Source organism: Daucus carota, chromosome 2 (assembly GCF_001625215.2).
Source record: "Daucus carota subsp. sativus chromosome 2, DH1 v3.0, whole genome shotgun sequence".
Classification (NCBI taxonomy): domain Eukaryota; kingdom Viridiplantae; phylum Streptophyta; class Magnoliopsida; order Apiales; family Apiaceae; genus Daucus; species Daucus carota.
The window spans coordinates 44,976,684-45,000,086 of record NC_030382.2 but is presented as its reverse complement, the minus strand read 5'-3'; the positions used below and the strand labels follow the sequence as shown (position 1 = coordinate 45,000,086).

The 23,403-nt window shown below is 33.8% G+C and overlaps 1 protein-coding gene and 1 pseudogene across 4 annotated transcripts; both read left to right on the top strand.

Moving 5' to 3' along the window:
• Positions 1–1,885: 1,885 nt before the first annotated feature.
• LOC108207633 (aminopeptidase M1-like) lies at positions 1,886–9,717 on the top strand (annotated as a pseudogene).
• Positions 9,718–11,382: 1,665 nt separating this feature from the next.
• On the top strand, positions 11,383–19,764 carry LOC108206535 (uncharacterized). Of its 4 annotated transcripts, XM_064087774.1 has the most exons (9): positions 11,383–11,546; positions 11,728–12,118; positions 12,800–15,268; positions 15,371–15,516; positions 15,625–15,673; positions 16,976–17,075; positions 17,922–18,046; positions 18,224–18,370; positions 18,903–19,764. In XM_064087774.1, exons 6-9 carry the CDS (start codon positions 17,048–17,050, stop codon positions 18,936–18,938), a joined length of 336 nt encoding a protein of 111 aa, XP_063943844.1. In that variant the 5' UTR covers positions 11,383–11,546; positions 11,728–12,118; positions 12,800–15,268; positions 15,371–15,516; positions 15,625–15,673; positions 16,976–17,047; the 3' UTR covers positions 18,939–19,764. The 4 variants fall into 4 exon arrangements, with proteins under 4 accessions (XP_063943844.1, XP_063943841.1, XP_017232352.1 ...); XM_064087771.1 differs by lacking the exon at positions 18,903–19,764 and having other exon boundaries at positions 18,224–18,615; XM_017376863.2 differs by lacking the exons at positions 11,383–11,546; positions 11,728–12,118; positions 12,800–15,268; positions 18,903–19,764 and having other exon boundaries at positions 15,287–15,516; positions 18,224–18,615.
• Positions 19,765–23,403: the final 3,639 nt, after the last annotated feature.

Sequence of the window (23,403 nt, the reverse complement as noted above, 5' to 3'; positions counted from 1 at the left end):
TTTTTTTCACTGAATAAAAATATGATGTTTAAATTTTTATTTTAAAAAAAATAATTAAAAAAACGAATTATCAAACTACACTTTATAAGAGTATCAAAATACGTGTAAACAGGGAACGGAAACAACCACGGGAACGGGGGGAGTAATATATATCCTGTTCATGCTGGGAAGTTGGTGGGTGTTCTTATGATGCACAAGAAGTTGGGCTTGGAACCTGTGGCCGGAGAAAGTCATTTAGATACATATCATTGCGAGAAGAAGTTCTAGTTGCGTTGCTACTTTTGATCATAGTGAAACTCAAAAAGAATTAATGAAGCGCCTCAGATCATACTTGGATTTCACTGTTGTCTGTAAATTACATATTAATTAATGACTTTCAACACTTCACAATTTTTTTTATTTTTTCAAAATATTTTATATATTTTTCCCAACTTGAGTGCTCAATAAAAATGTAAAGAATTTGATAAGAATAGATAAATAGATTATAATTATCATATTAAAAATAAAAATAATTCTTACAATATGGAAAACTAATATGTGTTTGTTTTTCTCAATTTTTTTGAAACATGAGGTGACATATTGTAATTATAACAACTAATAAATCAAAAGTAAAAATTATTTAAACCCACGTGGGTCAAAGCTAGGTAGGTTAGAAGGGAAATTAGGCTTTCTAGTGTGCAACAACATAATTTAAAGATAAAAATCAGGAAGGTTATAACCGTATGATAAATACCGGTGGAAGGCCCAAAAGCAAAGAAAGGCTCAAAAATTAAACTTAAAACAAAAGAGCTCAAAGTTAAAATTTTAAATAGAGCAGGATTCAAAATCATCCATCCATCTGTGTATGTATTTTATTCATTTGATGGTTTCTCTATTATCTATATACTAGTAATTTTGACCGTAGTGTGTTTAATCACAAATTAGGACTATATAGGATATAGATATGTTAATCATGTTTAATCGACAAAGATTAGAAGTGCTGTTTTGCTAAACAGTGGACAATGGTTATGCAAGAATGTGAGAAGTAATTATAGGGCTAAAACCGTTGTTTGTACATTGCCAAAGTGTTTTTGTCAAGAGTGGTTTTGTTTAGACTTAGATATCCCAAAAATTCTCTAAAATCAATAAACATTTATAATATAAAACTTATCACACCCATTATTTTCATAGACCTTTTGAAATGTCAGTCAACACTTTATCATTTTTTTTATTTTTTCAAAATATTTTATATATCTTTCTCAACTTGGGTGCTCAATACAAATGTAAAGAATTTGATAAAAATAGATAAATAGATTATAATTTATCATATTAAAAATAAAAATTATTATTACAATATGGAAAACTGAAATATGTTTTGTTTTTTTCAGTTTTTTTTGAAACATGTAAAGTAAGATATTATAATTATAATAACTGATAAATTAAAAATAAAAATCATTTAGACGGTCAAAAGCTAATCAGGTTAGAAGGGAAACTGTGCAACAGCAGAATTTAAAAATAGAAATCAGGCAAGGGTACACGTAACGGTATGATAAATATCAAAAAATTGGGTGGAAGGCCCAAAAGCAAAGAAGGCCCAAAAATTGAACGAACTTCAAACAAAACAACAGAAAGTTAAATTAGGTTAGAGTAGAAATTCAAATTAGGTGCGGGGCAAGACGAGTGCACAGAGTAGGATTCAAAAGCATTCATCCATCACTGTATGTATTTTATTTATTTGGCTGTTATATTTGATGGTTTCTCTATTATTTATAAATGTTAATCATGTTTTTTTTTTGAAAATAATATGTTAATCATGTTTAATCATCAGAGTTTAGAAGTACTGATGGTTATGGTTATCACATGGTCTTTTATTAATTTACTCAAGCCCTGATATTTCAGGAACATCATGGTAAAAACAAGATCAATGACTAAGAAAGAATCCATGACGGGGGAAACTAGTACCCAGATTGATGTTAATAGCCAAGCATTCAAGCGAATTAGGAAAAACAAGAACAAGTCTGATGGTGGCCATTTGGGACCCGTGACCATAGACATTGAAGCTTTGAGAATCTTCATGTCCGAGGACTATAAGATCCGACATCCATTCATGCCATATGATAGATCCCTACCACCTAAGGTCAACTATGCTAGAGAATTCGAATGGTACACTGCTGGGCAATCTGAATGGGACCAGATGAGTCAACATGAGAAAGCTCCCTTTATTCAAAAGGTTATGGAAAAGAAGGCACCTACCCCACCTCATCTCCTATATTAGTGAGGGCTAATCCAGGTCAGGTCTCTTAATTTAATTTTGAGTTATGATAAATAGTATCTAATGTGGAAAATATTAATCAGTTTTAACATCTGTTTTTCCCGACTCTGGCATGTGTTACTATGTATACATGAGTATAAGTGTTTTAGTGCCACTTTTGTAATTCTGATTCAACAAGTAAATAAGTTCGTGTACTTCAATTCCTTCATCTGGGCTTCAAAAATTATCCTAGCAACAAACAGTGACTGGCCTGGTCAAGTGTAAATCCTCAGCCTCAATATATCTGCATTTGGACGTCATGCTTGACCTTTTCATATGAATATTAGACATACTTAGGTTAATATCAAATTTTATTGAGGTTAACTGGTTTTAACATCAATGTTTTTAACATCAATGGCTAGCTATGTTGTTCATCAGAAGGCTAGCTTTGAGCAAGTTCAATATCTAAAAAGCATTTCACAAGTTCAATATCTAAAAAGCATTTGAGCGAACTACAAAGTTTGGCTAGAAAGCAAACACAATCAATAGTACTTAAACACAATTTTTGGAGAATTTATGCGGATTTTATCTTTTTGCTCCAGTTGCAATTTTAGAGTTTGTTTCATTATTGCAATTGACTTATTTTGATATGTCTGGTAAAAGAATGTCTCACTTTATCGTAGCACAATATTTAAAGGTTTTTATTTATTTTTTTTGCAGGAATTTGCTAGCTGGAATTGGTCTAGCTTTCTTTTGGAGTCATGAATATAATATTAGACATGTGTAGTGAACCTATGTAATGTTCAGACATGTAGTGCAATATTAGTGAATCTATCAAGTTCTGGGTGGGTTGGTAGTTTTAATATGCTATTTTTGAGAAACTAGTACCTCATTTGGTGAATATTTGTAAAGTTTATGAACCCATGTTCTCTTTTGGCATATCTATATTTAAATGTTCCTTGTTAGATTTTTTTGTTGAATTTTGGTGATTTATTGAAGGCAGTCATGGGACTTTCATATAATTTTTGCTTTTTTAATGCAAAAGAATTAATCAGTGTCCTTTGCTACGACGTTAAGCAATTACATTTTACCTTTTTGTCTGTTGATAGCATTCCCCTCTCCTGTGAGTTAGGTTAGTTAATGTTTCCTTTGCTTTCTTTACCATCATCTAGCTTTAGTAATTCAAACAGTATTCTCTGTATCTCCAACTGCAAGCGGCCAATTCTTTCTGACACTCTTACGCCTGCTCTGATATTCTCTTCCTTCTTGCACTGCCGCTCTCTTCCGACTCCGTTACAGACTTCTGGCCATACCGTGACGATATGTCCTCAATATTCTTCATCAATATTCCATTAAAGTCGAACAACTTCTGGATGATGCCTCAGCTTCTTTCAGCTTCCCTTTAATAGTATCGCTTTTAGTGCAACCTTCTTCGTTCAAATTGTAATTTATTTGTTGATTTTTCGGTGTTTGTTTGTTTGATTCAAGGGTCTTGTTTTGGTTCTAGATGTTTACAGTGCTGCACAGAAGATGGGATTAGAGAGTTTCTAAGCAGTTTATCCAATAGTGTTAGCGGCTTGTGTTGCGCTTATTTCTATCTCCTGTAAGTATGCATTCTTATTGTTAATTGTTAATGTGATATTTACATTTGTGGGTGTGAAGAATCAAATACTAATTGGGTGAAAAGAAATTGAAAAGCTTCCTTTTACTATATGTTGGATCCGTAATTTTGAACAAGTAACTTATATATACTTTGTATGGTTGTTAATACAAATCATTCTCTTTTGCTTTTGGTGAGTGTGTGTGTATATATATCTATATATCGCTTGATACTGCATGTTTGTATATGGTGTCTTAGATTGAAACTATTTGTAGTTGCATCAGTATATAACTTGATTACTTGAGAAGTTAAGATCTTTGTTGTTTTGCTTATTGGAGTCTTGTTCTATGCTTTATGTTTTATGTTGAAGGTTTCAGTTAATATCTCTTTCATGTTCATGTAGTCAATACAATGATCAGTTGCCTTTGATTAAGCACATCAAGTATATGGCTTTCCGATCTGGGCTTCATGTTATCTGCTTGTCTGTGTATATAGAGCAGAATCTGTGCATCGTTTTCATTAAACAGCCTTGTCGCCAATGTTTTCTACCCTCAAGTTCAAATTTGTACTTCACTATCTTTTGACAACTTTTCTTTTTGGCTGTTAATATTGTTGGCATTGTAGGGCTCTCATACTGGCAATCCACAATCTATGCTTAGAAAACCCGGCAGAGTTTTAAAATAAGCATAATTAACTACAAATATGCATGTGCCTGCTAGATGCAGGTAATTAACCAAGAACATGAACAACATACTATATGATACAGACTTGGTGGATCATCCTGTGCATGAACAAGAGGTATTGGATTAAGCAAATACGCAAGGACAAGCGCAAACAGTATACAGCTTTTTGATAACATCTTATCTGACGCTAAGTAAACAGATTCTAGAAGAGAATGTTGTAATGTGGGTATATTTGTCTAAGATTATGGATTCGAATCCATATTAATATGTTGCTGGAGATCTCTTGGAGATCTCAAAGTTGTCCACTCTCAACTCTTTCTCTACTTGAGAATTTGAAGTAATAAATTTTCTATCCTGTTTAATTGCTTCTGAATGCTATTTCTTATTGGGTGCATTGACTGACTTCTTTCCCTTGCCGACAGCAAGATTAATGCTACTTACTTGATCAGTGATTTTCCACGTCCCAAACACTTGGATATCAGACCCCTCATAGCGTCTTTTACTTATCCCATAGGAGGAAGTTTCAGATATATGATCAAGCATAGTATCTTTTGGCAGAAGCCCATCTCCTCTGAAATTTCAGATTGTGGCTGCTTCAAGTTTTCTGTATATCTACGGTTTTCAGAGCTCATTTCATCCATCTGTTTCATTGCAGATTCAAATTTGGCATGTATATCTGAGTTTTCTTCTATTCCAAGCCTTTCCATTTCCACAATGGTATCTTCGATAGCTTTGAACCAAAACACTATGATCTCACTTTAAACCCCAATCTTTTAGCTTCTAATTTTACAGGCAGTGTACGGATTCATCTTTCTATACTTGATCCAACTCGCTACCTAGTACTCAACCCCCTTGACTTGATCATCCATGAAGTTTCATTTACCACGAATAAACTAGTATGTACTGAATATGTATGTATGTATGAAGGACTAAGTTAATCATGTACTTGTATCAGTTGATTTCATGCGTTTGTGATTTTGTAACAGAAACATGTGCCTTGTGATGTTGTGGTGGATGGAGAGGATGAGTTACTTGTGTTGCTGTTTGAGGAGGCTCTTTCTTTGGGGGAAGGGATTCTGAGCATCAACTTTTCTGGGATACTAGATGAGCATATGAAGGGTTTTTACAGAGGGTAAGTTGTATCTGTTTCTTTCTTATTTTCCTTGTTCATTTGGTGAATATGTTCACAGATTGTATATTATAAGGCACCCTATTATTAGGTTTATTATTGGTAAATTTGTGGCGGCCCTTGCCTTTAAGAAATGTGCATCTGATTTGCTGAGAAACACGCAAGTACGTACCATACAGAAAGATGAAAGAGGCGAAGGAACCCATATAAACTCTTATCAGTCGTGAACTTACTCTGCTGAGACTTCTGTCATTATATTGCTGTGTATTGATAGTGTGCATTTACATGAGTACTAGTACATGAAAACTGTAAAAAAAGGCTTGATTTAATGAATTTTGTGGACAGCCTTTATGGTTTGATCTGTATTGACTATTATCATCATACAGGACCTATGTAGATGGAGGAGTGAAGAAGAATATGGCAGTGACACAATTCGAAGCTGTGGATGCACGCAAATGTTTTCCCTGTTGGGATGAACCTGCTTTAAAGGTACATGTGACTTCAGTTGTTAAATCAGTTACTGTTTTACTTGTTTCGAGTGCTTAGATAATTTCATATCATTCTTATAAACTACTTTTATTCTTAATATAGTTCTGACTTCTGATATTTAACTTACCCTCAAGATTACAGTCGGTGTTGTACCATCTGAATTGACAGTATTGTCTAACATGCCAGTTTGTCAAGAAAATTCCGATGGAATCTTGGAGAGCGTACAGTTTGAGGAATCACCGATAGTGTCAACATATTTGGTAGCTGTTGTAATTGGTTTGTTCGATTACATTGAAGATAAAACATCTGACGGTTTGCATGCAACTCTTGAATATCTTTTCAAGTTATATTAGTGATTGTTGTTTGGGCAGGATTATTAAATCATGGGGATATTAATGATTGTTTGGGCAGGTATTGTTGTCCGTGCATACTGTCCTGTTGGGAAAAGTGAAAAGGGAAAGTTAGCTCTTAATATTGCTGTTAAAGCACTCGACATATACAAAAAGTAAGTTGTTTTCTTTCACTTAATCTTCTATGATAACTGATAAATCTGACATTACGATGTTGGAACTACCAGTGCACATGACAAAAAACAATTTTTACGATGTAAAACAGCAACAATCCAGTGACCGACTAGAATTCCTTCAATCTTTCTGCCTATAAGAGTATAACTTGTACCAAAAACTTAATTTTACTGTCTGACTTGAAAAACCCTAATATGATGTAGAAATCTTGTCTTCCAGTCCAGAAAGTGCTCTAGTAAGGGCATGAAGTTCTGCAGAGAACAGTTGTATAGTTATACTAGACCTGTTATTAAATTTCTGGACTCTTATGTATACTAGTAGTGACTTCTGAGTCCATTTCTATGGAAGTTTATGAAGAACAAATAGAAAGAAGTAGTTGTCAATTCATTGTAGTGGAAACTGTAGTTTTCAGTACTCTGTCTAGATATTGGGCTGAATCTCTGCTCGCTTGAATGCTCTAGCTACTGCTCGGTGCCTTACTCGCTTCCTAAGCTGGATATGGTTGCTGTTCCTGATTTTTCTGCTGGAGCCATGGAGAATTATGGGTTGATTGTCTATCGTGAGACTGAGCTTTTGCATGATGATTTGCATTCCTCAGCAGCTAACACACAAAGGGTAGGTTGTAGGTACAACTTGTAACATAATTGCCCGTCCAATGGTTTCTTCCCTTGTTTTTATTTTATGACAGCTATTATTAAGAAGATTAACACTAAATAATATTTATTAATATATTAAATGTTCCTTGCCACTTCTGTTCTTGTCAATCCTAATGTGGTCATAATTATATAATAAAATTATATAATAAAATTTGCAAAACTGATAGTTATACAAACTTGTCATTTATGTGGTAGAATCATTTCTTTTGCCAGCTTGCAATTGTTGTAACCCATGAAGTTGCCCATCAGTGGTTTGGTAACTTGGTAACGATGGGATGGTGGACTCATCTATGGCTTAATGAAGGTTTTGCCACATGGGTAATTAATAATCTGTGAAGTTACATATTTCTGCTCATTCCAGCCTTCTTATTGGTCTGATGTTCGTTAGGTTTTGATATATCCAGATAAGTTATTTAGCAACTGACATCATATATCCTGAGTGGAGGATTTGGACTCAATTCCTTGATACAACTACTGGTGGACTGCGGATGGATGCACTGGAAACCTCACATCCAGTAGAGGTTTAAAAACACTCTGTTATAGCACATAGTTTTACATTTGATTTATATAAGACTAAGCCTCGAAAGGACAAACGTATTAATGTTTCGACTTCCAAGTACTTAAACAACTAAATGTGCTCCGGTACTTGTTGATGAGCATATTGTTATAGGTGGAGGTACACACTGCTCGTGCAGTTGATGAGACTTTTGATGCTATAAGTTACAAAAAAGGATCATCTGTCATATGGATGTTGGAGGATTATCTTGGTTCTGATATTTTCCAGGTGAGTATACTGAACTAGTTCAGCAGTGGCGTTCTTATAATAGCTACTGTGTGTTTATGTTGTCGATAAATTATAAAGCTATTGCATACAATACATATTTACAGTCCCCACCTTGTTTTCGTGTTTAAGTCTGTTCATTTCTAATCTCTATTTTACATGGAACCTTATAAAGTTTTTTTTGCTAAAAGGGAACCTTACAGTGTTACATTTTAGAAGAATTACATATTTAAGCAGAATTGTGTTAATCTACCAGAGTACACATAGTACATATCAAAAAGACTAAGGGTACACTCTTATTGCTAAAATTTCAAACATTCTCTCTTCCCCCTTCCCCTGTATGTTTTTGCTACATAAGTCATCTATATGTCAAATTTCTCTACTTGACATTAAAATTTAATGACTAAATTTAGTAAACCTAAAGAAAATATACAACAGACTTGTAGGTAAATGTTTCTTGTCAAACTTTGCTTAGTCATATTGCTATGGTTGTATAGATGGCCATGTCTCTAACTGGGCAGTTTCTTTGCTACAAGTCAGAAGTCATTAGGTTCATGTATAAAGAGATATGCCAGCAAAAATGCGAAGACAGAAGATTTATGGAGCGTTCTTTCAGAAGAATCTGGAATTGATGTGAACAAATTCATGAATACATGGACAAAGCAGAAGGGCTATCCATGCGTCTCTATTAAAATCAATGATTCTAGTTTAGAGTTTGAGCAGGTCCTATTATTATCGAGAAGCATTTATGACAATGACCGTAATTGATCAAGGCACCAGTGTCATCTGCATAAATTATTTTTTTTACTTTTCCATCTTTTCAAATTGCAGGCACAATTTTTATCCTCTGGTAGGCATGGTGATGGGTTGTGGGTCATTCCGATAACTTTCCCACTTGGTTTAAACCATAAAAGAAGTTTCCTTCTAGACACGAAATTAAGAAGTTTTAACCCTGTCCCAGTTGCAAGCATCTGTTGTTGGAAGTTCAAGCTCAACTGAGATGAATGAAGAAGAGATTCTTAAAAACTCGGTAATCAAAGTAAATGTTGGGCAGACTGGTTTTTATAGGGTAAAGTATGATGATAAAATAGCAACTCATTTGAAGAAAGCTATAAAGGAGAACTCCTTGACAGCAGCAGATAAATTTGGTGCGTGTAACAGTTTGATTTACTTTCTTGAAATTCTTAATTTCTTGGGTCACAGCAGTGCTATACTTCACAATCATTTCATTAACTTCATATAATCACCTCTCCGTTAACGTTTTTGTTCCAGGCATTTTGGATGATACATATGCTCTTCGTGAGGCTTGCGGATTGCCATTATCTAATCTGCTCTCCTTATTGAACGTCTACAGGAAGGAGCTAGAATATATTGTTGTGTCAAGATTAATTGATGTATAGCTTTCTTCTCTGGAAATCTTAAAAATATGCATGATCAGATTATGGTGAGTGACATAACTTTTGCTTGTAACATGTCAGATATGTTATGCTATAGCAACAGTCTCAAGTGAAGTTATCCTTGATTTAATGGCGGACTTGAAACAATTCTTTATTGAATTGATTCTCTTCTGTGCACAGTAAGAATGTCTTAATGCTTTTGGCCTATAGACAAGTCATTGAGTTTGAGCTGGTTGGTCTGTTATGTTTAAATATAAACATAGCCTGAAAAGATCCATCTGTCCTCTCATTTCTTTACATTATTTTTTGTCATGTTTTTCAACACTTATCTAAAGTATTGTTCCATATTATATTTTTTAAATTTTTTTCACTGAATAAAAATATGATGTTTAAATTTTTATTTAAAAAAAATAATTAAAAAAACGAATTATCAAACTACACTTTATAAGAGTATCAAAATACGTGTAAACAGGGAACGGAAACAACCACGGGAACGGAGGGAGTAATATATATCCTGTTCATGCTGGGAAGTTAGTGGGTGTTCTTATGATGCACAAGAAGTTGGGCTTGGAACCTGTGGCTGGAGAAAGTCATTTAGATACATATTATTGCGAGAAGAAGTTCTAGTTGCGTTGCTACTTTTGATCATAGTGAAACTCAAAAAGAATTAATGAAGCGCCTCAGATCATACTTGGATTTCACTGTTGTCTGTAAATTACATATTAATTAATGACTTCCAACACTTCACAATTTTTTTTATTTTTTCAAAATATTTTATATATTTTTCCCAACTTGAGTGCTCAATAAAAATGTAAAGAATTTGATAAGAATAGATAAATAGATTATAATTATCATATTAAAAATAAAAATAATTCTTACAATATGGAAAACTAATATGTGTTTGTTTTTCTCAATTTTTTTGAAACATGAGGTGACATATTGTAATTATAACAACTAATAAATCAAAAGTAAAAATTATTTAAACCCACGTGGGTCAAAGCTAGGTAGGTTAGAAGGGAAATTAGGCTTTCTAGTGTGCAACAACATAATTTAAAGATAAAAATCAGGAAGGTTATAACCGTATGATAAATACCGGTGGAAGGCCCAAAAGCAAAGAAAGGCTCAAAAATTAAACTTAAAACAAAAGAGCTCAAAGTTAAAATTTTAAATAGAGCAGGATTCAAAATCATCCATCCATCTGTGTATGTATTTTATTCATTTGATGGTTTCTCTATTATCTATATACTAGTAATTTTGACCGTAGTGTGTTTAATCACAAATTAGGACTATATAGGATATAGATATGTTAATCATGTTTAATCGACAGAGATTAGAAGTGCTGTTTTGCTAAACAGTGGACAATGGTTATGCAAGAATGTGAGAAGTAATTATAGGGCTAAAACCGTTGTTTGTACATTGCCAAAGTGTTTTTGTCAAGAGTGGTTTTGTTTAGACTTAGATATCCCAAAAATTCTCTAAAATCAATAAACATTTATAATATAAAACTTATCACACCCATTATTTTCATAGACCTTTTGAAATGTCAGTCAACACTTTATCATTTTTTTTATTTTTTCAAAATATTTTATATATCTTTCTCAACTTGGGTGCTCAATACAAATGTAAAGAATTTGATAAAAATAGATAAATAGATTATAATTTATCATATTAAAAATAAAAATTATTATTACAATATGGAAAACTGAAATATGTTTTGTTTTTTTCAGTTTTTTTTGAAACATGTAAAGTAAGATATTATAATTATAATAACTGATAAATTAAAAATAAAAATCATTTAGACGGTCAAAAGCTAATCAGGTTAGAAGGGAAACTGTGCAACAGCAGAATTTAAAAATAGAAATCAGGCAAGGGTACACGTAACGGTATGATAAATATCAAAAAATTGGGTGGAAGGCCCAAAAGCAAAGAAGGCCCAAAAATTGAACGAACTTCAAACAAAACAACAGAAAGTTAAATTAGGTTAGAGTAGAAATTCAAATTAGGTGCGGGGCAAGACGAGTGCACAGAGTAGGATTCAAAAGCATTCATCCATCACTGTATGTATTTTATTTATTTGGCTGTTATATTTGATGGTTTCTCTATTATTTATAAATGTTAATCATGTTTTTTTTTTGAAAATAATATGTTAATCATGTTTAATCATCAGAGTTTAGAAGTACTGATGGTTATGGTTATCACATGGTCTTTTATTAATTTACTCAAGCCCTGATATTTCAGGAACATCATGGTAAAAACAAGATCAATGACTAAGAAAGAATCCATGACGGGGGAAACTAGTACCCAGATTGATGTTAATAGCCAAGCATTCAAGCGAATTAGGAAAAACAAGAACAAGTCTGATGGTGGCCATTTGGGACCCGTGACCATAGACATTGAAGCTTTGAGAATCTTCATGTCCGAGGACTATAAGATCCGACATCCATTCATGCCATATGATAGATCCCTACCACCTAAGGTCAACTATGCTAGAGAATTCGAATGGTACACTGCTGGGCAATCTGAATGGGACCAGATGAGTCAACATGAGAAAGCTCCCTTTATTCAAAAGGTTATGGAAAAGAAGGCACCTACCCCACCTCATCTCCTATATTAGTGAGGGCTAATCCAGGTCAGGTCTCTTAATTTAATTTTGAGTTATGATAAATAGTATCTAATGTGGAAAATATTAATCAGTTTTAACATCTGTTTTTCCCGACTCTGGCATGTGTTACTATGTATACATGAGTATAAGTGTTTTAGTGCCACTTTTGTAATTCTGATTCAACAAGTAAATAAGTTCGTGTACTTCAATTCCTTCATCTGGGCTTCAAAAATTATCCTAGCAACAAACAGTGACTGGCCTGGTCAAGTGTAAATCCTCAGCCTCAATATATCTGCATTTGGACGTCATGCTTGACCTTTTCATATGAATATTAGACATACTTAGGTTAATATCAAATTTTATTGAGGTTAACTGGTTTTAACATCAATGTTTTTAACATCAATGGCTAGCTATGTTGTTCATCAGAAGGCTAGCTTTGAGCAAGTTCAATATCTAAAAAGCATTTCACAAGTTCAATATCTAAAAAGCATTTGAGCGAACTACAAAGTTTGGCTAGAAAGCAAACACAATCAATAGTACTTAAACACAATTTTTGGAGAATTTATGCGGATTTTATCTTTTTGCTCCAGTTGCAATTTTAGAGTTTGTTTCATTATTGCAATTGACTTATTTTGATATGTCTGGTAAAAGAATGTCTCACTTTATCGTAGCACAATATTTAAAGGTTTTTATTTATTTTTTTTGCAGGAATTTGCTAGCTGGAATTGGTCTAGCTTTCTTTTGGAGTCATGAATATAATATTAGACATGTGTAGTGAACCTATGTAATGTTCAGACATGTAGTGCAATATTAGTGAATCTATCAAGTTCTGGGTGGGTTGGTAGTTTTAATATGCTATTTTTGAGAAACTAGTACCTCATTTGGTGAATATTTGTAAAGTTTATGAACCCATGTTCTCTTTTGGCATATCTATATTTAAATGTTCCTTGTTAGATTTTTTTGTTGAATTTTGGTGATTTATTGAAGGCAGTCATGGGACTTTCATATAATTTTTGCTTTTTTAATGCAAAAGAATTAATCAGTGTCCTTTGCTACGACGTTAAGCAATTACATTTTACCTTTTTGTCTGTTGATAGCATTCCCCTCTCCTGTGAGTTAGGTTAGTTAATGTTTCCTTTGCTTTCTTTACCATCATCTAGCTTTAGTAATTCAAACAGTATTCTCTGTATCTCCAACTGCAAGCGGCCAATTCTTTCTGACACTCTTACGCCTGCTCTGATATTCTCTTCCTTCTTGCACTGCCGCTCTCTTCCGACTCCGTTACAGACTTCTGGCCATACCGTGACGATATGTCCTCAATATTCTTCATCAATATTCCATTAAAGTCGAACAACTTCTGGATGATGCCTCAGCTTCTTTCAGCTTCCCTTTAATAGTATCGCTTTTAGTGCAACCTTCTTCGTTCAAATTGTAATTTATTTGTTGATTTTTCGGTGTTTGTTTGTTTGATTCAAGGGTCTTGTTTTGGTTCTAGATGTTTACAGTGCTGCACAGAAGATGGGATTAGAGAGTTTCTAAGCAGTTTATCCAATAGTGTTAGCGGCTTGTGTTGCGCTTATTTCTATCTCCTGTAAGTATGCATTCTTATTGTTAATTGTTAATGTGATATTTACATTTGTGGGTGTGAAGAATCAAATACTAATTGGGTGAAAAGAAATTGAAAAGCTTCCCTTTACTATATGTTGGATCCGTAATTTTGAACAAGTAACTTATATATACTTTGTATGGTTGTTAATACAAATCATTCTCTTTTGCTTTTGGTGAGTGTGTGTGTATATATATCTATATATCGCTTGATACTGCATGTTTGTATATGGTGTCTTAGATTGAAACTATTTGTAGTTGCATCAGTATATAACTTGATTACTTGAGAAGTTAAGATCTTTGTTGTTTTGCTTATTGGAGTCTTGTTCTATGCTTTATGTTTTATGTTGAAGGTTTCAGTTAATATCTCTTTCATGTTCATGTAGTCAATACAATGATCAGTTGCCTTTGATTAAGCACATCAAGTATATGGCTTTCCGATCTGGGCTTCATGTTATCTGCTTGTCTGTGTATATAGAGCAGAATCTGTGCATCGTTTTCATTAAACAGCCTTGTCGCCAATGTTTTCTACCCTCAAGTTCAAATTTGTACTTCACTATCTTTTGACAACTTTTCTTTTTGGCTGTTAATATTGTTGGCATTGTAGGGCTCTCATACTGGCAATCCACAATCTATGCTTAGAAAACCCGGCAGAGTTTTAAAATAAGCATAATTAACTACAAATATGCATGTGCCTGCTAGATGCAGGTAATTAACCAAGAACATGAACAACATACTATATGATACAGACTTGGTGGATCATCCTGTGCATGAACAAGAGGTATTGGATTAAGCAAATACGCAAGGACAAGCGCAAACAGTATACAGCTTTTTGATAACATCTTATCTGACGCTAATCTGACGCTAAGTAAACAGATTCTAGAAGAGAATGTTGTAATGTGGGTATATTTGTCTAAGATTATGGATTCGAATCCATATTAATATGTTGCTGGAGATCTCTTGGAGATCTCAAAGTTGTCCACTCTCAACTCTTTCTCTACTTGAGAATTTGAAGTAATAAATTTTCTATCCTGTTTAATTGCTTCTGAATGCTCTTTCTTATTGGGTGCATTGACTGACTTCTTTCCCTTGCCAACAGCAAGATTAATGCTACTTACTTGATCAGTGATTTTCCACGTCCCAAACACTTGGATATCAGACCCCTCATAGCGTCTTTTACTTATCCCATAGGAGGAAGTTTCAGATATATGATCAAGCATAGTATCTTTTGGCAGAAGCCCATCTCCTCTGAAATTTCAGATTGTGGCTGCTTCAAGTTTTCTGTATATCTACGGTTTTCAGAGCTCATTTCATCCATCTGTTCATTGCAGATTCAAATTTGGCATGTATATCTGAGTTTTCTTCTATTCCAAGCCTTTCCATTTCCACAATGGTATCTTCGATAGCTTTGAACCAAAACACTATGATCACACTTTAAACCCCAATCTTTTAGCTTCTAATTTTACAGGCAGTGTACGGATTCATCTTTCTATACTTGATCCAACTCGCTACCTAGTACTCAACTCCCTTGACTTGATCATCCATGAAGTTTCATTTACCACGAATAAACTAGTACGTACTGAATATGTATGTATGTATGTATGTATGTATGAAGGACTAAGTTAATCATGTACTTGTATCAGTTGATTTCATGCGTTTGTGATTTTGTAACAGAAACATGTGCCTTGTGATGTTGTGGTGGATGGAGAGGATGAGTTACTTGTGTTGCTTTTTGAGGAGGCTCTTTCTTTGGGGGAAGGGATTCTGAGCATCAACTTTTCTGGGATACTAGATGAGCATATGAAGGGTTTTTACAGAGGGTAATTTGTATCTATTTCTTTCTTTTTTCTAATTTGTGTAAGAAAATCACTAAGATGCCAAATCACAAGAATTATGCTTTTCTAATTGTGTGTTCCAACTCTGTGTAGGTGGGTGTAGATGCCAGAGCACAGAAATCGGCTCTTCAGCATATTCCAGGTATTTCATCAATTTAAGAATTACTCCCTCCGCCCCCCTGAGTTGTATACGCAGGGGGAACGGCACGCACTTTAATGCTTCTCTAAACTATTGTTCTATAACTTATTTTCTGAAAAAATAAATTCAAAATAAAAATTTAACTATTAAATTTTTATTCAGAAAAAGAAAATCTTAAAAATAAGTTACGGAACCATATTTTATAAAAGCATTAAAGTGTGTGCCAAATAGTAAACGTATAGAATCCAGAGGGACGGAGGGAGTAGTATATTGTTTTATTATTTTAATGGATCTAGGATCTGCTATACTTGTTCTAATCTGGAAACGCTAAGTTGAGTTGTCTTTTTTACTGTAATGCTATGTTGTTTCAGTAGGTATGTTTTAAAGCTATCTCAAATTGGTGGAGCCATTTTTTTTAACTCAATGGTGTAATTGATAAAACGACCAGACGTAAAAATTGAGGAAGCGACAAATTTGTAGGGGTATAAAGCAATTTTACAATTTATAAATTCAGGTTAAAAAGATAGGCAGTCCAGATCTACATCTGATCCGCAGAAATTTGACTGTCAATTGAACCAAACTAAACATACCCTGTATATCCCACTCACAAGTAAAGAATTAGCTATATTATCATTCTGCTCGTTTTTTATGCTATAGTCTTTAGAGAATGTGTAAAATAGCATAAAGTTTTATTTTCCTCTACCACCATTTAAAGTACAAACCTGCTGGAATACTGGTAACACCACAGATTTATCTTTGCCAATTAAATTCCCTGGCTCTTAAAAGTTGATCTATGTTGTTCTTTAAAGGAAGATCATGAGATATTTGATCACTGGCAGTGGAATTGAACTGCGTTGAAATGAAATATCATATGTTACGTCTTCTATAATACCTGGAATTATAATTGAACAAGTTCATTTATTGTTGTGTTCTTGTCAAGTATCTAAATGAGAGGGAGGAACTCACAGGGGCAGCAAGTTAGTAATACTCCTGTAAAAAGTATTAGTCTTGCTCAATGACTTTATAAAGATATCGCTGCAATCCTGTAAAAAATCATGTGTGTTCTAATTCTAAAAAAAATCTAAAGCACTGGAGCTGGTAGCATCGGATTGATGTTGTACTTCTCTTTCCCCTATTGTCAGTGTTGTTTTATTTACACCCACACACACATTAGCGTGTTTACATAGTGTGATGTGTAAGTCTGTTGTGGAAGATACTAAGTTCATAACTGTGTATACGTCTTTTGTGATCTTATACTAGCTTGGATTGAGATTCAGTCGCATTGACAGCTTCAGTTATCTTTAGGGTTGCCTTTATATTGTGGATGCATACAAAATTTACTGGTCAAGCTGTTCTAAAGGTATTCATACTGGATAGATGGTTCTCCGTTTAGTTGAAGCTATTGGTGAGTTCATGAGGCTCTACTTATTCTCCTGTCGTCTTTTCTTCTTCACAAGTTCATGGACGTTCATAATTATTCAAACAGTTCTGTGAATGTTTAACTCATCTTAGAAGTTATTAACATTAGGCCACTACTGCATAACAATATTGTCCATTGGCTTTAATCATGTAAGAAAATATTTTTATGTAAAATCCTAAGTATACCTTAAACCAGGACCCTGCCATTTTCCCCCTTTGGTCTTCATACAGTAGTATAGGAGTCCTAGAGCTTCTTTTTTTCCTTTTTTTTTTATAGTAAACCATGTTATTCTCTTCCTGCTAAGTTCTCATGTGCTAAATTTGCCATTTTCCCCCTTTGGTCTTCATATAGTTTGCTAGAGCACGCAGAATCAGTTTATCAGCTTCTGTTTCTATAAACAACAATATATGTGTGTGTGTGTTACCTTCGTAACCTAATTTCTGTAACTCATGATGAACTCTTCCATTTTTTCTTGTTTTCCTGATAAAACTTGTAAGTCATGAAGAAAACTTTAAAATTTACTGGACTTGGTAAAAAGTATATTACCGACTTATAATTGTATTTTCCTCATCAACGCTGACTATGATGTTTGATTGCCCACCTAATGCATATGTTTATCTAGCTGGTACTGTCATGTTAATATTTGGTATGGGTCTTTATGGAGTAACTCATGATGAGCTCTTCCAGTTGGTCTTGTTCTCCTGATAAAACTTGTTAGTCATGAAGAAAACTTTAAAATCTACTGGACTTGGTAAAAAGTATATTACCAACTTATAATTATATTTTCCCTATCAACGCTGACTATGATGTTTGACTGCCCACCTAATGCAGATGTTTATCTAGCTGGTACTGTCATGTTAATATTTGGTATGGGTAGTAATATTCCAAATGATGGTCCTCCTGCAAATGATCGTGCCCTTAAAGGATCTTCTCTATTTGGGATGTTTGCTTTGAAGGTATTTTTTTCCCCATCTTTTATCTGCTCGTGTTCCTTTTTGCTTAATCTAGAACTTAGATGTGTAATTGAGGAGGTTTCACCTGCATTACCCTTGTGACTTAAATGTGCACCTACTTGAGCCTGATAGATCAAGTAAAATATAGTTCTCACTAAATAGTTCCGTAATTTGTTGTAGGAGAGGCCACTATGGATGAAAATCAGTTCACTTGACATATTAAAGACAAAGGTGGGACATGTGACCGTCATGATTCTTCTGGTAAAAATGTTTGAGAGGAGCAAAATGGTGGCCATAGCCACTGGTCTTGATCTATTAAGTTACTCTGTATGTATTCTCTTGTCTTCTGCTTCCTTGTTTATCCTTCACAAATCTTCACAAGGGAGTATAAATGTACATAATCTGTCTCAACATATGTCGATATACGGAAATGTTAATAGCCAAAAAGGAAAGAAAAACATTACCTCATCATATTATATGAACTGAATGCTTGTCGTGTATATATGAACTGAATGCTTGTGTAGTGTACAATCTAATTTTTTGCTTTATTGGAACTTTGTATACATAAATAATCAAGCTTTGTGTATATAGATTTGGATGAAATAAATGTTATAGACATGTATAGCAACAACTAAATGGAAAAACAAGTTTTAAAATACAAAAAATGCAGAAACTACATCATGGCATGCTTGTTCACAAACCCTGTAGGGCGTTTACAGCCCTGATTTTTACCACCACCAACACCTACCAGATTAGGTCCCTTTTAAGTGCCGGTAGTTGTAGAATAACACTAATAATTTATGGTGGTAAGAACAAGACTAATAATATAATTCTGGAACTTATACTGAAGACCTCTCAGCTTCATTTTGCTAGGCAGGAAGGCCAAATCGAATGAGTTGATAAATCAGTATGGCGGACTGCAGTTGCTGAAGCTGGGAATGATTCAGTTTCAGGGTATATATATATGGAGATTTTGTCATGAAAGTCATTAAATCTCAGCCTGAGGTTTCACATAGTTTTCTGTTTTGTTGAGGAATTACTAAGAATCTGGTTACTTGTTGAAAAACCTAAACTTGAATTTTCTTCAGTTCCCTTTGAGGCTTTGACCCACCTTTCTTTAACATGTGTCAATGGTCATTAATGTTAAAAGCAGATTTGAAGTAGAACCCCTAGAGATCATAAGCCCATCAGTCTCAATTCCTCATAAACTAGGTACATTTTGTAGATTTTGGCATTTGCAAATTCTTTCTAATTTAGTGATGCTGGATTTAACTTTCTACAGTAACAAGCATTAATTTTATCATCTTAATTCAAAGTATACAAAATACAAGTTAATCTGCGATGAAGATATACAATGTCCTGATCAGTCAAAGGATAAGATGCATGTAAATGAACCAATGACTGAAAAACAATCAAAGAATTTCTAAAAAAAAAGATCAGAAGAGAATGCACACAGTTTCCTCCTCTTATGTCAATGTTAGGCCACGGCGCCCCTAGGTGGCTACACCAAACGGAGTCATGGCCTGCGGGCGTACCCGCAGCAATGGAGGGGGAAGAGCCGTGGCGCGGTGGCCTGTGAAATTTTGGCCGTTCAATTTGCAATGGTTGTTGCTGCCGATAACATGGCTGCAGCCATTGGGTTGGGGAGGCGGAGCCGTGCCCTTTTGAAGAGCTTGTAAATAAATGCAATTTATCGAAATAAACTTTGTATTTTTCGTGAAATTTTCATCTTCGTCCAAAAGTCTAAAAGCTTCATGAGGTTCCATTAGCCAAAAAATGATGACAGATATCGTTACAATTGCCAGAAGGTTACTGGTTAAACGTGCCATACTTGAACTTGATAAATGTGTATTGTTAGCAAGGGAAAATTGTTGGTATGACCACAGAATTGATATACTGTAGTTGTAAGTCATGTGAATCTATTGGGTTATTTTGTGGTCCTGGAAAAGTTTCCTTTAGTAATATTAATCTTCTATATTAGAAAAACATGCAGTGCATTTTCCGTAAGTAATATCATGGGGTCATATATATAAACTTAAAAAAAATGCTTTTTACTTAAAATAAGGAAGTGGATTAAAAATCAGAAATAAATTCAGACTTATAAGTGATTAAAAGAGTAAAAATTCTTTTAAAAAACCCCAGCATTCTTGGCTTTTTACAAATGCTTTTGACGCTTTTACACAAATAGGTCAAGAAAGTGAAACCGACTTGCTGCAAAAAAAAACACATGTACTCCATCGCCAAACAGATACGGTATAAAATTTCTCGTTAACACTGCTATGCGAGTACGCTGTATCGGGTGACAAACGTAGGAATCATGCATGTTGAGAGAAGATTCAGTTGGTGAATTGTTGCTCAATGATATTAATTTATATATTTGTCACGCTTCTTTCCTAACATAAAAAACACATTTTAACAATCATCAAGTTACGTAATATTCTACATTATATACACGAGATAATTTGATCGCATGATTCTATAATCCAAAAATTTATCATCCGTTAGATCATATATTCAACAAATAAGCACCGTTAGATTGAAATAAAATTAACTTCTGTTCAATAAGGCAACTAATATCTACTTGTATGTTTATAATTTATTTTCAGAATCCAAAACAAATTCTGTATTTCACGTGTTTCTGATTTTTTTAATTCAAAATAAATATTTCTTTCCAATTCTATTTGTAGAATCATATAAATCGCACTGTCACAATTTTTTTATAATATATTTTAAAATTAATAAGTCAGATTTATGTGAGGTCCGAATACAATTTTTTTTTTTAATCCAAAATAGATTCTACCTTCTTATTGCATGTTTATGATTCTTTTTTTAAATTCAAAACAAATTATGTTTATCAATTTTAATCTAGAACCATATAAATTTTTAAAAAAATATTTAAATCATATTATAATAATTCTAATATAAAATACATTTATAAATATAGTCTAATAGGAGTTGGCGTAACGTATTCTGCTCAAAATATATTAAAATTTGATAGAAAGAATTTAATAATTTGACATGATACATACGAGAAAAGGAATGCCTTGATTACAATAGTTTATTTGAAGTCATTAATAGCTGTGATGTATATTTACAATAGTTTTAACTTACAAACAAATCATAATTTTGAATTTTATTTTATTGAAAATTTTAATTTATTATTTATAAATTAAATTTTTTTTCACACCATATAAAATATATTTAAAAAATTTATAAATAATTAAAAAGCTCCCGTACCTTACCCGGGCTATAAGCTAGTCTCAAATAATGACAAGATTGACTTTTTATTATTTATTACCATCATACAAATCAATATCTAGATAAAGAAGATAATTGCATAGAATTTTGTCTATTATTTATATACACATCATATAAGAATGATATCACACAACTGAATCCTAGATAAAAATGCCCGTGTCTTTAAAGCTAGATATTCTTTAATACTCTATGAGAGAGAGGAGATTTAAAGATAACATTCACCAAAAATGATACAACTGTCCTCTTCTATCATATTATTTTTCCCCTCCAACTGCGAAACTTTTTCTATTAAAATCTTATTTTGATTAAGCACATGCATTCTCTCATCTTGTAGATATTCACAAGCCATTCCCTTTTTCAAGAACCTTTTGGATAGATTCTCTATCTGAGTAATCAACTCTTTCTCTTTCTGAGATCCATTAATTACGTCTAAACTCAGTTTTTCAGTAATCTCAAAAAAGTTCGCGGGCTTCAGTGGTGCATTTTTTAAATTTTAACATTCTAAGGGTAATTTTTAACATTCCAGGGAGTACAAGGAGTAATATTTTGTAGATTAATATTATCAAATATGTGGATCTCATATAAAAACATACACACTTTTCTGAAACTTACGGGGGCATGGGCACCCAGAGGCCCCCATGTCCCTCCGCCAATGGTGAGGCCCACCATTAAACCGCTGCGCATTGCGCAGACCTGATAGCTAATTCTTGATCAGTAATGCTTTTTTCTGTAGCTATTTTTGCTGCCTCAGATCTCATTTCACTAAACAGTGTGACAAGAACTGAAATTTCAACAGCTTGAAGTTAAATTTCATCTTCCGACTTGCATAAAGATTGTTTTGTATCTTGAAGTTTTCTGAGGATATGATCCACATTGACTTCATCTTGCGCATTTTTATCTTCGCATCTGTGGTCCGCAATAATTTCAAGAGCCGTTAACAAATGATGCATGCCATTTTTTGATGTGCTTAATTGGTCAGACAAGGATTTCACCTCCACCCTTTGTTCAACATTCTCTTTTTCTAGTTTAAATACCAGCATTTCTGATATCTTGGAAGCTTCAGAGTTTCTGGCACTCAATTGAGAGAGATGAGTGCTTTTCTCCCAGATCCTGGACACATCACACAAGCCTGCAAAACAAAAGTTCCCATTGGGGAATCCAGAGCTTTGTCTAGTACTTTCTGCCATGCGTTATTTATGATACACTTTTCTTCTTCTAAGAGATGAACCTGAGTTTCCAAACAAGCCAATTGTGTTGCCCTCATTTTGGCAAAACAGGAATGCTCATGTTTCTCTGCCTCTAGAGAAACTTTCAGCTCCTGTCCTACGTTAAGTGCCAAAAGTTTCTCTTCCTCCGCTACAAAGTTTTTCTCCACGAGTTCTACAATTTTTTCCTACCAAATCCTTTAACTTCTGTCGAGTAATTTCCAATTCGGAAACCAAATTATCCTTCTCACTGATCAGGCTAGACTTCTGACTGACCAGCAACATGCTTGAATCTTCCAAGTTCATTGCTTTAGCCTTTATTTCTTCAAGTTCGTTATGTGCATCATCAAGAAAATTCTGTAAAATGGTGCTCGTTGGTGAGAGTTTGCCCAAATTATCTGTTATTGACTGCAGTTGAGACATTAGAGTGACCTCAGCAACAAGAGCAGATTTCTCCTGTAAAAGACATTCACAAGATTCTTCCAGCACAACAATCTTCCCTCAAACTGCTTCTACTTCAACACTCATATCGGCAAGGGAATTCTCTAAGAGAGCATTTTTCTCTAAAAGCTTTTCAAAGATTTCAAGCTTCTCAAGAAGAGCCACCTTCTCGCTTTTTTCTTTCTGGTACAACCTTCTTAAATTAGAGTTCTCATCTTGCAATTCCTGCACTGATGTTTCAATGCACTCCGGTATTAATCCTACTGCATCCACCTGTTTCAAAAGTGCTTGTTTATCATTCAAGTCTTTAAGCTCCTGTTTCAGACAATAAATTTCTTGCTGAAGAGCATTTCATGATCCACTCGAAGCCCAACCTCCTCCCCAACCTTCTTAAATTAGAGTTCTCATCTTACAATCTTCCCTCAAACTGCTTCTACTAAGGCAGAGATTTCTGCT